Here is a 14,822-nt window from a genome sequence, read left to right as displayed (position 1 = left end):
GGTAGCCGTCAAAACCAGCGTTAGAGGCTCCTAACGCTGGTTTTGGCCGCCCGCTGGTATTTGGAGTCAGTGATTAAAGGGTCTAACGCTCACTTTTCAGCCGCGACTTTTCCATACCGCAGATCCCCCTACGCCATTTGCGTAGCCTATCTTTTCAATGGGATCTTCCTAACGCCGGTATTTAGAGTCGTTTCTGCAGTGAGCGTTAGAGCTCTAACGACAAGATTCCAGCCGCCTGAAAATAGCAGGAGTTAAGAGCTTTCTGGCTAACGCCGGTTTATAAAGCTCTTAACTACTGTACCCTAAAGTACACTAACACCCATAAACTACCTATGTACCCCTAAACCGAGGTCCCCCCACATCGCCGCCACTCGATTAAAATTTTTAACCCCTAATCTGCCGACCGCCACCTACGTTATACTTATGTACCCCTAATCTGCTGCCCCTAACACCGCCGACCCCTGTATTATATCTATTAACCCCTAACTTGCCCCCCACAACGTCGCCGCAAGCTACTTAAAATAATTAACCCCTAATCTTCCGACCGCAAATCGCCGCCACCTACGTTATCCCTATGTACCCCTAATCTGCTACCCCTAACATCGCCGACCCCTATGTTATATTTATTAACCCCTAATCTGCCCCCCTCAACGTCGCCGACACCTACCTACACTTATTAACCCCTAATCTGCCGAGCGGACCTGAGCGCTACTATAATAAAGTTATTAACCCCTAATCCGCCTCACTAACCCTATCATAAATAGTATTAACCCCTAATCTGCCCTCCCTAACATCGCCGACACCTACCTTCAATTATTAACCCCTAATCTGCCGACCGGAGCTCACCGCTATTCTAATAAATGTATTAACCCCTAAAGCTAAGTCTAACCCTAACACTAACACCCCCCTAAGTTAAATATAATTTTTATCTAACGAAATAAATTAACTCTTATTAAATAAATAATTCCTATTTAAAGCTAAATACTTACCTGTAAAATACATCCTAATATAGCTACAATATAAATTATAATTATATTATAGCTATTTTAGGATTAATATTTATTTTACAGGCAACTTTGTAATTATTTTAACCAGGTACAATAGCTATTAAATAGTTAAGAACTATTTAATAGTTACCTAGTTAAAATAATAACAAATTTACCTGTAAAATAAATCCTAACCTAAGATATAATTAAACCTAACACTACCCTATCAATAAAATAATTAAATAAACTACCTACAATTACCTACAATTAACCTAACACTACACTATCAATAAATTAATTAAACACAATTGCTACAAATAAATACAATTAAATAAACTATCTAAAGTACAAAAAATAAAAAAGAACTAAGTTACAGAAAATAATAAAATATTTACAAACATAAGAAAAATATTACAACAATTTTAAACTAATTACACCTACTCTAAGCCCCCTAATAAAATAACAAAGCCCCCCAAAATAAAAAATTCCCTACCCTATTCTAAAATACAAATATTACAAGCTCTTTTACCTTACCAGCCCTGAACAGGGCCCTTTGCGGGGCATGCCCCAAGAATTTCAGCTCTTTTGCCTGTAAAAAAAAACATACAATACCCCCCCCCCAACATTACAACCCACCACCCACATACCCCTAATCTAACCCAAACCCCCCTTAAATAAACCTAACACTAATCCCCTGAAGATCTTCCTACCTTGTCTTCACCATACCAGGTTCACCGATCCGTCCTGGCTCCAAGATCTTCATCCAACCCAAGCGGGGGTTGGCGATCCATAATCCGGTGCTCCAAAGTCTTCCTCCTATCCGGCAAGAAGAGGACATCCGGACCGGCAAACATCTTCTCCAAGCGGCATCTTCTATCTTCTTCCATCCGATGACGACCGGCTCCATCTTGAAGACCTCCAGCGCGGATCCATCCTCTTCTTCCGACGACTAGACGACGAATGACGGTTCCTTTAAGGGACGTCATCCAAGATGGCGTCCCTCGAATTCCGATTGGCTGATAGGATTCTATCAGCCAATCGGAATTAAGGTAGGAATTTTCTGATTGGCTGATGGAATCAGCCAATCAGAATATAGTTCAATCCGATTGGCTGATCCAATCAGCCAATCAGATTGAGCTCGCATTCTATTGGCTGATCGGAACAGCCAATAGAATGCGAGCTCAATCTGATTGGCTGATTGGATCAGCCAATCGGATTGAACTATATTCTGATTGGCTGATTCCATCAGCCAATCAGAAAATTCCTACCTTAATTCCGATTGGCTGATAGAATCCTATCAGCCAATCGGAATTCGAGGGACGCCATCTTGGATGACGTCCCTTAAAGGAACCGTCATTCGTCGTCTAGTCGTCGGAAGAAGAGGATGGATCCGCGCTGGAGGTCTTCAAGATGGAGCCGGTCGTCATCGGATGGAAGAAGATAGAAGATGCCGCTTGGAGAAGATGTTTGCCGGTCCGGATGTCCTCTTCTTGCCGGATAGGAGGAAGACTTTGGACCCTCTTCTGGACTTCTTCAGTGGATGTCTAGCCCCCGCTTGGGTTGGATGAAGATCTTGGAGCCAGGACGGATCGGTGAACCTGGCATGGTGAAGACAAGGTAGGAAGATCATCAGGGGGGTAGTGTTAGGTTTATTTAAGGGGGGTTTGGGTTAGATTAGGGGTATGTGGGTGGTGGGTTGTAATGTTGGGGGGGGGTATTGTATGTTTTTTTTTACAGGCAAAAGAGCTGAAATTCTTGGGGCATGCCCCGCAAAGGGCCCTGTTCAGGGCTGGTAAGGTAAAAGAGCTTGTAATATTTGTATTTTAGAATAGGGTAGGGAATTTTTTATTTTGGGGGGCTTTGTTATTTTATTAGGGGGCTTAGAGTAGGTGTAATTAGTTTAAAATTGTTGTAATATTTTTCTTATGTTTGTAAATATTTTATTATTTTCTGTAACTTAGTTCTTTTTTATTTTTTGTACTTTAGATAGTTTATTTAATTGTATTTATTTGTAGCAATTGTGTTTAATTAATTTATTGATAGTGTAGTGTTAGGTTAATTGTAGGTAATTGTAGGTAGTTTATTTAATTATTTTATTGATAGGGTAGTGTTAGGTTTAATTATATCTTAGGTTAGGATTTATTTTACAGGTAAATTTGTTATTATTTTAACTAGGTAACTATTAAATAGTTCTTAACTATTTAATAGCTATTGTACCTGGTTAAAATAATTACAAAGTTGCCTGTAAAATAAATATTAATCCTAAAATAGCTATAATATAATTATAATTTATATTGTAGCTATATTAGGATTTATTTTACAGGTAAGTATTTAGCTTTAAATAGGAATCATTTATTTAATAAGAGTTAATTTATTTCGTTAGATAAAAATTATATTTAACTTAGGGGGGTGTTAGTGTTAGGGTTAGACTTAGCTTTAGGGGTTAATACATTTATTAGAATAGCGGTGAGCTCCGGTCGGCAGATTAGGGGTTAATAATTGAAGGTAGGTGTCGGCGATGTTAGGGAGGGCAGATTAGGGGTTAATACTATTTATGATAGGGTTAGTGAGGCGGATTAGGGGTTAATAACTTTATTATAGTAGCGCTCAGGTCCGCTCGGCAGATTAGGGGTTAATAAGTGTAGGCAGGTGTCGGCGACGTTGTGGGGGGCAGATTAGGGGTTAATAAATATAACATAGGGGTCGGCGATGTTAGGGCAGCAGATTAGGGGTACATAGGGATAACGTAGGTGGCGGCGGTTTACGGAGCGGCAGATTAGGGGTTAAAAGTGTAATGCAGGGGTCAGCGATAGCGGGGGCGGCAGATTAGGGGTTAATAAGTGTAAGGTTAGGGGTGTTTAGACTCGGGGTACATGTTAGAGTGTTAGGTGCAGACGTAGGAAGTGTTTCCCCATAGGAAACAATGGGGCTGCGTTAAGAGCTGAACGCTGCTTTTTTGCAGGTGTTAGGTTTTTTTTCAGCTCAAACAGCCCCATTGTTTCCTATGGGAGAATCGTGCACGAGCACGTTTTTGATGCCGGCCGCGTCCGTAAGCAACTCTGGTATCGAGAGTTGCATTTGCGGTAAATATGCTCTACGCTCCTTTTTTGGAGCCTAACGCAGCATTTGTTTGATCTCTCGATACCAGAGTTAAATTTATGGTGCGGCCAGAAAAAAACCCGCGGAGCGTTAACAGCCCTTTTACCGCCGAACTCCAAATCTAGGCCTTAATGTTTTATAGGAAATAAAAACTGTAATTTTTTTGCAATTTCAAAGTATTTGAGGAATACAGACCTTCTGAACCAATTAAGTGGAGCGCTAATTTATCACGTGCGATAAATAACCATTACAAGTGGCTGGTTATTGCTACCACAAGCTCGCCAGAGCAATTAGCGCTTATAAAAAAGATCTCTGGTTAATTTGATAAATATGCCCCCCAAAATAAAGTGTAATGTCTTTTTGTTAAAAATGAAAGTTGTAGCTTCTTTGTATTTTAATAAAACAACTGCACTAGGCAGTATTTGAGGGGTAAAGTTTGCTGGAGTGGGGTGTTAGAAAAAAAGAAACGTCATTGAAAAGAGCCTTTACATTGCAGTCTATGGGAACTGTGTGTTCCCTTTAAATATATATGTATATATATTTATGTGTTAATATGTGTATATGCACTTACAGGTGAAACTTGAAAAATAAGAAAATTGTGCAAAAGTTCATTTATTTCATATTTATTTACTATATTCCATAAGGAGGGAAAGCCTCAAAAGTTAATTGCAAAAGAAGTTGGATGTTCCCAAAGTGCTGTATCAAAGCACATTAATAGAAAGTTATGTGGAAGGGAAAAGTGTGGAAGAAAAAGGTGCACAAGCAGCAGGGATTACCGCAGCCTGGAGAGGATTGTCAGGAAAAGGCCATTCAAAAATGTTGAGGACTTTCACAAGGAGTGGACTGAGGCTGGAGTCAGTGCATCAAGAACCACCACACACAGACGGATACTGGACATGGGCTTCAAATGTCGTATTCCTCTTGTCAAGCCACTCCTGAATAACAAACAAAGTCAGAAGCGTCTTACCTGGGCTAAAGAAAAACAGACCTGGTCTGTTGCTCAGTGGTCCAAAGTCCTCTTTTCTGATGAGAGCAAATTTTGCATCTCATTTGGAAACCAAGGACCCAGAGTATGGAGGAAGAATGGAGAGGCACACACTGAAAGATGCTTTAAGTCCAGTGTGAAGTTTCCACACTCTGTGTTGATTTGGGGAGCCATGTCATCTGCTGGTGTTGGTCCACTGTGCTTCATTAAGTCCAGGGTCAACACAGCCGTCTACCAGGAGATTTTGGAGCACTTCATGCTTCCTTCCACAGACAAGCTCTATGGGGATGCTGACTTCATTTTCCAGCAGGACTTGGCCCCTGCCCACACTGCCAAAAGCACCAAAACCTGGTTCAATGACCGTGGGATTACTGTGCTTGATTAGCCAGCAAACTCACCTGACCTGAACCCTATAGAGAATCTATGGGGCATTGCCAAGAGAAAGATGAGAGACATGAGACCGAACAATGCAGAAGAGATGAAGGCCGCTATTGAAGCATCCTGGTCTTCCATAATACCTCAGCAGTGCCACAGGCTGATAGCTTCCATGCCATGCCACATTGAGGCAGTAATTGCTGCAAAAGGGGCCCAAACCAAGTACTGAGTACATACAGTATGCATGCTTATACTTTTCAGTGGTCCGATATTGTTCCATGTACAATCCTTGTTTTATTGATTGCATGTAATATTCTAATTTTCTGAGATTGCAGATTTGGGGTTTTCATGAGCTGTAAGCCATAATCATCACAATTATGACAAATCACGGCTTGAACTATCTTGCTTTGCATGTAATGAGTCTATCTCATATATTAGTTTCACCTTTTAAGTTGCATTAGTGAAATAAATTAACTTTTGCACAATATTCTAATTTTTTGAGTTTCACCTGTATTAGCACATAAATATATATAAGTATGTATATATATATATATATATATATTTAATATTGCTGTCCTACTTACCCCTTCTCATTGGAGCATATGGAAGTGCGTTCTCGTGAGCGCAATGCTTTCCTGCAATGCAAGCTTGCGTTCGCATAGCTGTCAACTTGTAATACCAGTGCACATTAGCATGCACTGGTATTACTCAGTGGAGCAAAAATATCGCTTTTACAAAAGCAATATTTAGCTCCTCACTTGTATCATAATTAAATATGTGTAACAGTGACATTCAAACTATACCATACTTAAACTAACACAAAAGCTCTAAAAAAATGTAATGTGTTTGAGCATTTAATTGTTGACTTGTGTGTTTAACCCCTGCCAATGGTTTAAACACATAATTAAAGTCAACTCCAGAGCAGCAATGCACTACCTGGTTGAACACATCTGGTGAGCCAATGACTAGAGGAATGTTCATGTCCACTATTCCTATTAGGTAATTTTTTTTATTTATTTATTTATTTATTTATGCAATAAAACTGCTAAGGTCTTGGGGGTTGGTTCCATGACTCTATTGGAAGAAACTGGAACACATTCAACAGCATAAAAAACAAAGCCCTAGATCACAAGTGGAGCACAAAAATATATGTGTAATTGTGAGTTAACATTGCTTGAGCGCAATCAATAGTGCTTCTACTTTTGTGCTTGAGTCATAGGGGCCCATTTATCAAGCTCCCATTTATCAAGCTCATAACCCTGTCCGCCTGCTCTGATGAGGCGGACTAAAATGAGTTTATTGTCCCTTTGTATATTATTCTTCTATTTCTATGTTGGGTTTTTTCTGTTACATTCACGTATCTCAAACAATTCCTTCATTGCTTATGAAATGTCACATTGATGTCACAAAAAAGAAAGGAGGTTGAGAACCACTGCAACAAAATATGCATTGGCAATTAAATGTAAAAAATAAAACATGTGCCGACTTTTTTTTTAATTATATATCTCACTTTATAGCAGAAACGTATTAAAGACTAGGGGGCCTAATTATCAAGTTCCGATGCTTTTTTTTCTGCGCAAGCCTTCAGGCTTAAGACCGCTGCTCCATAACTGGTCCGCCGCCTCTTAGGCTGTGGTCTGCAATCTGCCCGATCCTATACAATCGGGCTGATTGACACCCCCTGCTAGCGGCGATTGTCCGCAAATCTGCAGGGGGCGGCATAGCACAAGCATTTCTGGTGAACTGCTTGTGCAATGATAAATGCCGACAGTGCATGCTGTCGGCATTCATCGGTGTCTGCCGGACATGATCCACTGAGCGGATCATGTCGGACAGACCGATGATAAATCGGCCCCTAGCTCTCAAAATAATTTACTCACAATTCAGCCAAATTCTTTTTTCAAATACTGAAACTCACATTACATGAATATATATAGAACTTCTCTTTCATAAAAGCATTAAAGAGAATCCTCAAAGGGTTAATAATGATAATCCCATTTACAGACTTGCAGACTGTAGATATTAAAAGCCAGGGGACAGGCAAGAGGTTTCAAAGAGAGAACTAACTTAAACTTTAAAAGTCTGAGTTCTGTGACATAAATCTAGTTTTCTGGTATAAAAATGAATATAAAATATGAAAGCTATGTGTGACTGTTCTGGGACAACAGCATAGACTTCAGAGCATTAGATAAAAAGTACATTTTCCCTTTTATGCTAACTTTGTTAATATAGAATGATGCAGCAGAATGGAAACAATAACTCCATGGATTTCAGTGAAATTCTGCTTTAGGAGACATTCAAGATTCAAAAAGTATGTTTTATGTTTAATGGAAACAAGTGCTGTCAATCTGTGCATCACTTAACCCTTTGGCTATGCAATGTGCACTTATGGATATTCAGGGTTTTATTGATCACTGAAGTGATCTTAGCCAATAGCGTGCTAGCTATCCGGCATAATGCCAGCTGGGGCGCACAGCTATTGGCTTAGAGATGTAAACGTCACCTTATTGACAAAATATCATTCTGTGGCGGGCAGCCTGAGGTGCTCAGTGCTGCGAAAACTACAGACAAATAAAGGAACTTTCAGCATGAAGTATTTTATACTTCATGATTGAAAGTCAGCTTTATTTGCTGCACTGGTAAATCCTAGTTTTTCACAAACGCTATTATTTACTGTCACTTTAAATAAACCAAGAAACCCCGGAAATTTTTGAATGTTTTTCTGTAAAAGATGAAAATATAGTAAGATATGAAAAAAAATGTTTATTGCGACTTTTGTTCATCAAAACAAAAAAATTAGCTTCTACTCATTGAAGAAAGTTCTCAGGTCAGATTTGTCTTTTCTCTGGAAAATAAATAATACAAGGAAGCTCTACTGAATAGATGCTTTCATAAGATCAAATGAGAAATGACACTGGGTTTTAGAAGTTGTAAATTGCCCAGCTGCTAACAGTTTGTTTTCATTTCCTTTCTCTTTGTCTGAACATACTATAATGAGATTGTTATTGATGGGAATTTTAGATTAAACTTGTAACTACTTCATGTCTAAGAGTGTGCTGAATAATGCAGTGCTGCCAGTAAAAGTGGAAGAGAACATTAAATATTCAGATTTTTTTTAAAAAGCATTTAAAAAACTTTTTTTTTTAAATTTTAATATATTGTCCTTTTCATGAAAAAGCTTAAAATATAACACATATGTTTCATGTATTACTTTACACTGTTTCTATAAGCGTTTGGCTTTGTTATTACAGTTATTTGTAAAGTAGTTAGAGACAGTAAACCCCTTTTAATCAAAACATTCTTTTTCTGCAGTCTTCAAATATATTAATATATCAGTAAAGTCTTAACTTCAGTAGAACACATTAACACCGTATTTACTGCAACTGTTTTTCAATTGTCTAGCTACACTCACCACTTTACCAATCCAGAATTGATTCTGCAGACAGCTGGGATTACCATTGTATTACCATAATCTCCATTGTTTGGCTTTGGGAGAAAAGAAAGATAACAAGATTCATAATAGGGAAAGACATGTAGCAAATTTAGGTTTGTGAAGCCTGCAATGTGCTCAGATGACTGGAAAATCCACAGTTTTTAGATTTCAATTACAGGAAAATGGGGGTAAAATACATAGTTAAAGTAAGTATTTTTTCACTATGCAGAATTCAATATTTTATATTCCAGTTCAGTGTTTAAAGGTACATGAAACCTAACATTTTTCTTTCATGATTCAGATAGAGAATACAATTTTAAACAACTTTCTAATTTACTTCTATTATCTAATCTGTTTCATTCTCTTGGGGCTCCATGTACTAAGCTGTCTGCGAGGTCTTAGTGACTATTTCCATCTAAATTTCTGCGTGCGGATCAATAACCGTATGTACTATGCCACAAATCCATTGAAAACCTTACATTAACAACTGTCGAGCAAACTTGTCCGCAACTCTTGAATTCCAGTCTTTTTTGTAGTTCGAAAATACTCGCTCAACATAAATCTCGCACAAAACAGTAATTACTAAACTATCTATTTATACGCTCGTGAATTTTTCCACACCTACCTCGTGAAAAATCCCTTGCCAGCTAATAGGTGACGAGCACCATAATAAACAATAGGGTCTATAAGATATACGCCTACAACTGATTTAAAAGAGGGACAATACAATTGAATCGTTACTCACTTTTGATCCTGCTAGCCATGGAGACACTTCTTCAACTGTATATTATTCGTCTGATGCAAATCAGGGGTAGAAGGCAAATTCGTCAACCTGATGCCATACCAAATCCGGTTAGAAGAAGGAGATTACGAGTTCAGCGGGTATTAGTTCCTCGGGTTCCTTTAGATGCCCTTTCCGATAGAGAGGTTATTCAAAGTTTCCGTCTGGATCGACATTCAATATTTACTTTATATGCTCAAATAGCACATTTTCTAGAGCCTGTGATGGCTTGTTCAAGGGGCATTCCCGGAATCCTCAAGTTTCTTGCTGCCTTGTACTTTTTTTGCCACAGGATCATTTCAGGCAGTGTCCAGAGTCATCATTGGTTTCAGTCAGTCTGCCTTTTCTCGTCATCTATCCAAAGTTATCTATGTACTCATGCATATATTCCCAGAATATGTTTGTCTACCATCTACCACAGAAGAGTGGCAATCGATAAAGTCGCAATTCTACAGTGTGACCGGAATGCCAAATGTTGATAAATTCTACTTTATATAGTGCTGCAATATGTTCCCGCGACAAATCTGACGTTTCTGACACCTTACAGTCACGTGGGACAAACATGACTGACAAGTTGTAAGCAAATAATAGTACATTCGCAACTAGCGAGGCGTCATATGTATGAATCATTCGCCAGTGCTCGATGCGGATTAGACGCGAGATTTTTTTGGATGTTTTTTAGTACATATGGTGGGCGGGCAATATCTCGCTAGCTGCGAGTTCAAGCGAGTCGAGCAGACACGTTGTCGGCGAGAAAATTGACGCTTTAGTACATGGAGCCCTTGGTACTAGTTTCTAACTGAACACATGGGTGAGCCAATCACATTCAATATACATATATGCAGCCACTAATCAACAGCTAGACCCTAGGTTCTCTGCTGCTCATGAACTTGCCTAGATAAACATTTCAGCAAATAATAACAAGAGAAGGAAACAAATTAGATAATAGAAGTAAATTGGAAAGTTGTTTAAAATTGTATTCTCTATCTGAATCATGAAAGAAAAAATTAGGGTTTCATGTCCCTTTAATGCCCTATTAATACTGTTGTGTAGGATCTGATTTAATGGAATTAAATGCAAACCCTGGTAAACTGAAATAAAATACAGAGGGCTAGACTACAAGTGGTGCACTAACGTTTGCACACAAGTGATATTGGATATATTTTGGGCACGTTAATTTGCGCGTGTACTTCAAGTTGAAAGTGAACGCATTTGTTTGAGCGTAATTGAATTTAAATACAAACAAAAAGAAAACAAAAATACATTAAAATAAACTGTTGTACTCATATAAACACTATTCAATGTTCTTCACATAGAAAAATGGAAAAATTGAATAATGGAAGTAAATTGGAAAGTTGCATGCTCTATCTGAATCAAGAAAGTTTAATTTTGACTTGAGTGTCTATTTAAATAGGTAATATTTTCAATGAAGAATAATACGAGAATGAATGAAACTTGATAGTTGAATTTACATTAAAAAAACATTTTGACTTTAAGATCCCTTTAAGTGTCAAATAAAGGGAATTTGCACCATGGGATCAATGAACAGAATATCCCATACGATCTTCAATCATGTCCCAGCATAAATGATGCCTGCAAAATGTATTACAAATTCAAAGTACTGTAATATCAGATATATGGCCTAATATGTAAACACTGTTCTTTAATGTGCATTGTATCATTAAGGAGGAATAACCAAAATACAAATATTGGTATATATTAAACATCTTATAAGGAGTAATGTCAGGCTTGGCTTTTTGTCTGTAGAATGAATTATCTAATTGTATAAGCAATAATGAATTATGTTAGCACCGTGGGAATTAAGTTACAAATATCAGGTGCAAATTCATATTACACTTGGTTTCTTAAAGATAAAAAAGATGGGTTTAAACAAGTGTTGCTGGTAATTGAATTTTCTTCCACACATCTGTACTTCATTGTTATATGGAGTTATTCTTAAAAGATATTTGCATATTTGTAATTACTAAAGTTATACAATGTTAATCAAAGCTTTCACTAATATAGCGTTTCATTGTCGCACTTTCAGAACTGTGTGCAACAGACTGTGGAAGTCACGGTGTGTGCTCAGGAGGAGTCTGTCAGTGTGAAGAGGGTTGGGGTGGAGCAAGCTGTGATGAACGTACATGCCATCCAAATTGCGCAGAACACGGCCAATGCAGAGACGGGAAATGTGAATGCAGTGCAGGATGGGAAGGAGAACAGTGCACAATTGGTGAGTCGGGTTGACAGGTGTCCAGTATTTAACTGGACAGTCCCATATTTTAGTTGGATGTCCAGTAATATCTTCACAAAAATACTGGACACTTAAAAGTCCAGTTTTTTTTAAAGTCCCTGACTGTTATCTAAATGTGAAAGACTTACTATGCCTCAACGTATTAGAAATATGGAGCAGAACTCTTTTATTGAGTGTCCGGTATATTTGTTTAGAATAAAAACGTCATTACTATATTTAGTTGCATATTGATTTTAGGGATTGTTTGAAAAGTGTGAGGCACATCCAGAGCTGACAACTTGCCAGGTTTGACCCAAAATGCACAATTATATAAAGATGTCTGTGTTTGTGAGATTCTATAAAAATTCTCTCCAGTACTATGAAGCCTCTTTAATTCTCTAAAAGTTTTTTTTTACCTTGAGTACAGTGTGTCTTGCAAAGGGGTGTTCTCTGCTTTTAAGTATGTGAGGGCGCTGCATACATTGCAATAGGGCTCAAACATAAAAATGTGTAATTTAAAAGCCATATCAAAGGAATAAATTAAATACTGAAATAAAAAAAATGCAGTAAAAAACTATAATTTAATCACGTTAGAAATTGTAATGAAATTGTTCTGCAAAAATCGTATTTTATGAAAAAAAAAAAATTCAACTGAAATTGGGCAAGAATGAAAAAATTTAAAGGGACGGTCCACAATAGAATTTGTATTGTTTTAAAATATAGATAATCTCTTTATTACCCACTAGGCGATGAGCCTGCCCAGAGGGCAGTCTATGATTAAAAAATACAAACCCCCAAGCTAAAGTTACAAAAAATAAAAAAGTAAAATTACAGAAAAAAATAAACAAAGCTATCAAAAATAAAAAAAAATCAGACCTAAACTAATACCCCTATTAAAAGAAAAAATCCCCCCTAAAATAAAAACACCCCTAAACTAATACTAAACTACCAATAGCCCTTAAAATGACATTTTGTAGGTCATTGCCCTAAGTTAAACAGCTCTTTTACTTAAAAACAATAGCAATTACCCCCTAACAGTAAAACACCCCCCGAAAATAAAAAAATTACACTCAAAATAACTAAGCTATCCATTGGCATTTGTATGGGCATTGCTCTTAAAAGGGCATTCAGCTATTTTACTGCACTTAAAAGGGCAATCAGCTATTTTACAGCCCATTAATTCCCTAATCTTAAAAATAAAAAAAATAAAAAAAACTTACAAAAAATCCTAAACCCCAAATAGGTACTCACAGTTCCTGAAGTCTGGCAGTGAAGGTCTTCTTCCAAGTGGCTCCATCATCTTCTATCTTCATCCTGAGCGAAAGTGGTCTTCCCCCAATGCACGGATCCGTAGCGGCAGTCCTTATTGGCCCTCTTTGGCGGCAGTGATCCTCAGTGGTTTGGAGGCTCCTCTTCATCCTATCTCGTGTGTACACTGAAAATTGAATGCAAGGTACTGCATTCAATTTGGGGTAACTTGCATTCCTATTGGCTGAAATTTTGAAATCAGCCAATAGGATTAGAGCTAATGAAATCCTATTGGCTGTTCAAATCAGCCAATAAGATTACAGTAGCGCTCATCCTATTGGCTGATTTCAAAATTTCAGCCAATAGGAATGCAGGGTAACCCAATAAATATTGGGTACCTTGCATTCAATCTTCAGTGTGCGATGGACGATCACATGAAGAGGAGCCTCAACGCTGCTGAGGACCGCCGCCGATGAAGACCACCGCTGAGGACCACCGCTGAGAATCCATGCATCGGGGAAGCAAGCTCCGCACCTCAGCGTCGCCTCTGCTCCGGATGAAGATAGAAGATTGTCATGAGATGCAGGACATATGCAGGACACAGCAATGATGGTACAACTTTATTTTATTGCAGAGCATAGCAATACACATCTAGTCAGGTTGATTGTACTAAACTAACTGCGACACAGACACCGGACCTAAGCCCCGCCCCCAAACTAGTGACATCACATCCTGCTCTCATCACATCTTCCCCTTTTTCAAAGGCGAAGCATACATTTGCATATAACAAATAACAAGGTATACGAACAGAGTATACAACAACAATTTATTTTTTTTCAAACATTATATAAACAAACATGTTAGAAAACATAAACAAATAAATTACATCCTGACTTGGACATCGGGGTAGACTATCCTAGTCCACAGTGACCATGGGATTATTCTGCCCATACTTCCAGTCACTGTTCTAGCTAAAGTCAGTCCCTATATCGGGCCGGAAGTTTCACCTCTCTTCCGCTTGATGTAACTTTGCATGAACTGTCCTCTGATACAGAAGATGGTGAATTAGAGTCCGCTGGAGGCAAAGATATATCCCCACTGTGATCTTGCTGAGGGGAAGGTACCTCTCTTAGAACAGGGGATCCCACCGGCTTTGGTACTGAGGTATCCGGTTCCAGACTCTCAGGTACAGGCTGAAGATGTCTTCGGTTATGACGTGTAACCGTCCCTCCCTCCGTAAGGACTGTGTAAGACCTTGGTTCTGGAGAGCGGCCCACTACCGTAGCAGGCGTCTTCCATTTCTTCTCATCATCCAGTTTAATTCTGACACTTTGGCCCGCTTTCAGTTCCTGTAAAGGCCTGACAGAATGTCTCCTGTCGTAGAAGAAACGATAACCCTTTTTGGCCTCTTCATCCCTCCTAAGGACTTCGTCCCGAGGGACAGGGCCAGGCAGCTTGAAGACACCCACTGAGGGTAAAGTGGTGCGAATCTGGCGTCCTAGCATCAGCTGTGCCGGGCTAAACCCGGTGGCTTGAATGGGCGTCGCCCTGTATGACAAGAGAGCTAGGTACGGCTCAGATTGCTTTAGAATGAATTTTGTTGTTTGAACTGCCCTTTCAGCCATTCCATTGGCCTGCGGATAATGTGGACTTGACGTGGAATGTACAAAATCATATTCTCT

At 38.6% G+C, this 14,822-nt stretch overlaps 1 protein-coding gene across 6 annotated transcripts in view; it reads left to right on the top strand.

The window, feature by feature from the left end:
• Positions 1–14,822, top strand: part of TENM1 (teneurin transmembrane protein 1) — a 1,037,319-nt gene that overhangs the window by 627,782 nt on the left and 394,715 nt on the right. For all 6 annotated transcript variants that reach the window (XM_053699127.1, XM_053699121.1, XM_053699124.1 and 3 more), the window contains one exon: positions 11,707–11,892. In XM_053699127.1, the coding sequence (XP_053555102.1) occupies positions 11,707–11,892 (186 nt within the window). The remainder of the gene's footprint in view (positions 1–11,706; positions 11,893–14,822) is intronic.

The sequence above is a fragment of the Bombina bombina genome, chromosome 1, assembly GCF_027579735.1.
Source record: "Bombina bombina isolate aBomBom1 chromosome 1, aBomBom1.pri, whole genome shotgun sequence".
Taxonomy (NCBI): domain Eukaryota; kingdom Metazoa; phylum Chordata; class Amphibia; order Anura; family Bombinatoridae; genus Bombina; species Bombina bombina.
The sequence above is the reverse complement of the archived record's forward strand: the minus strand, read 5'-3'. Positions and strand labels throughout refer to the sequence as shown.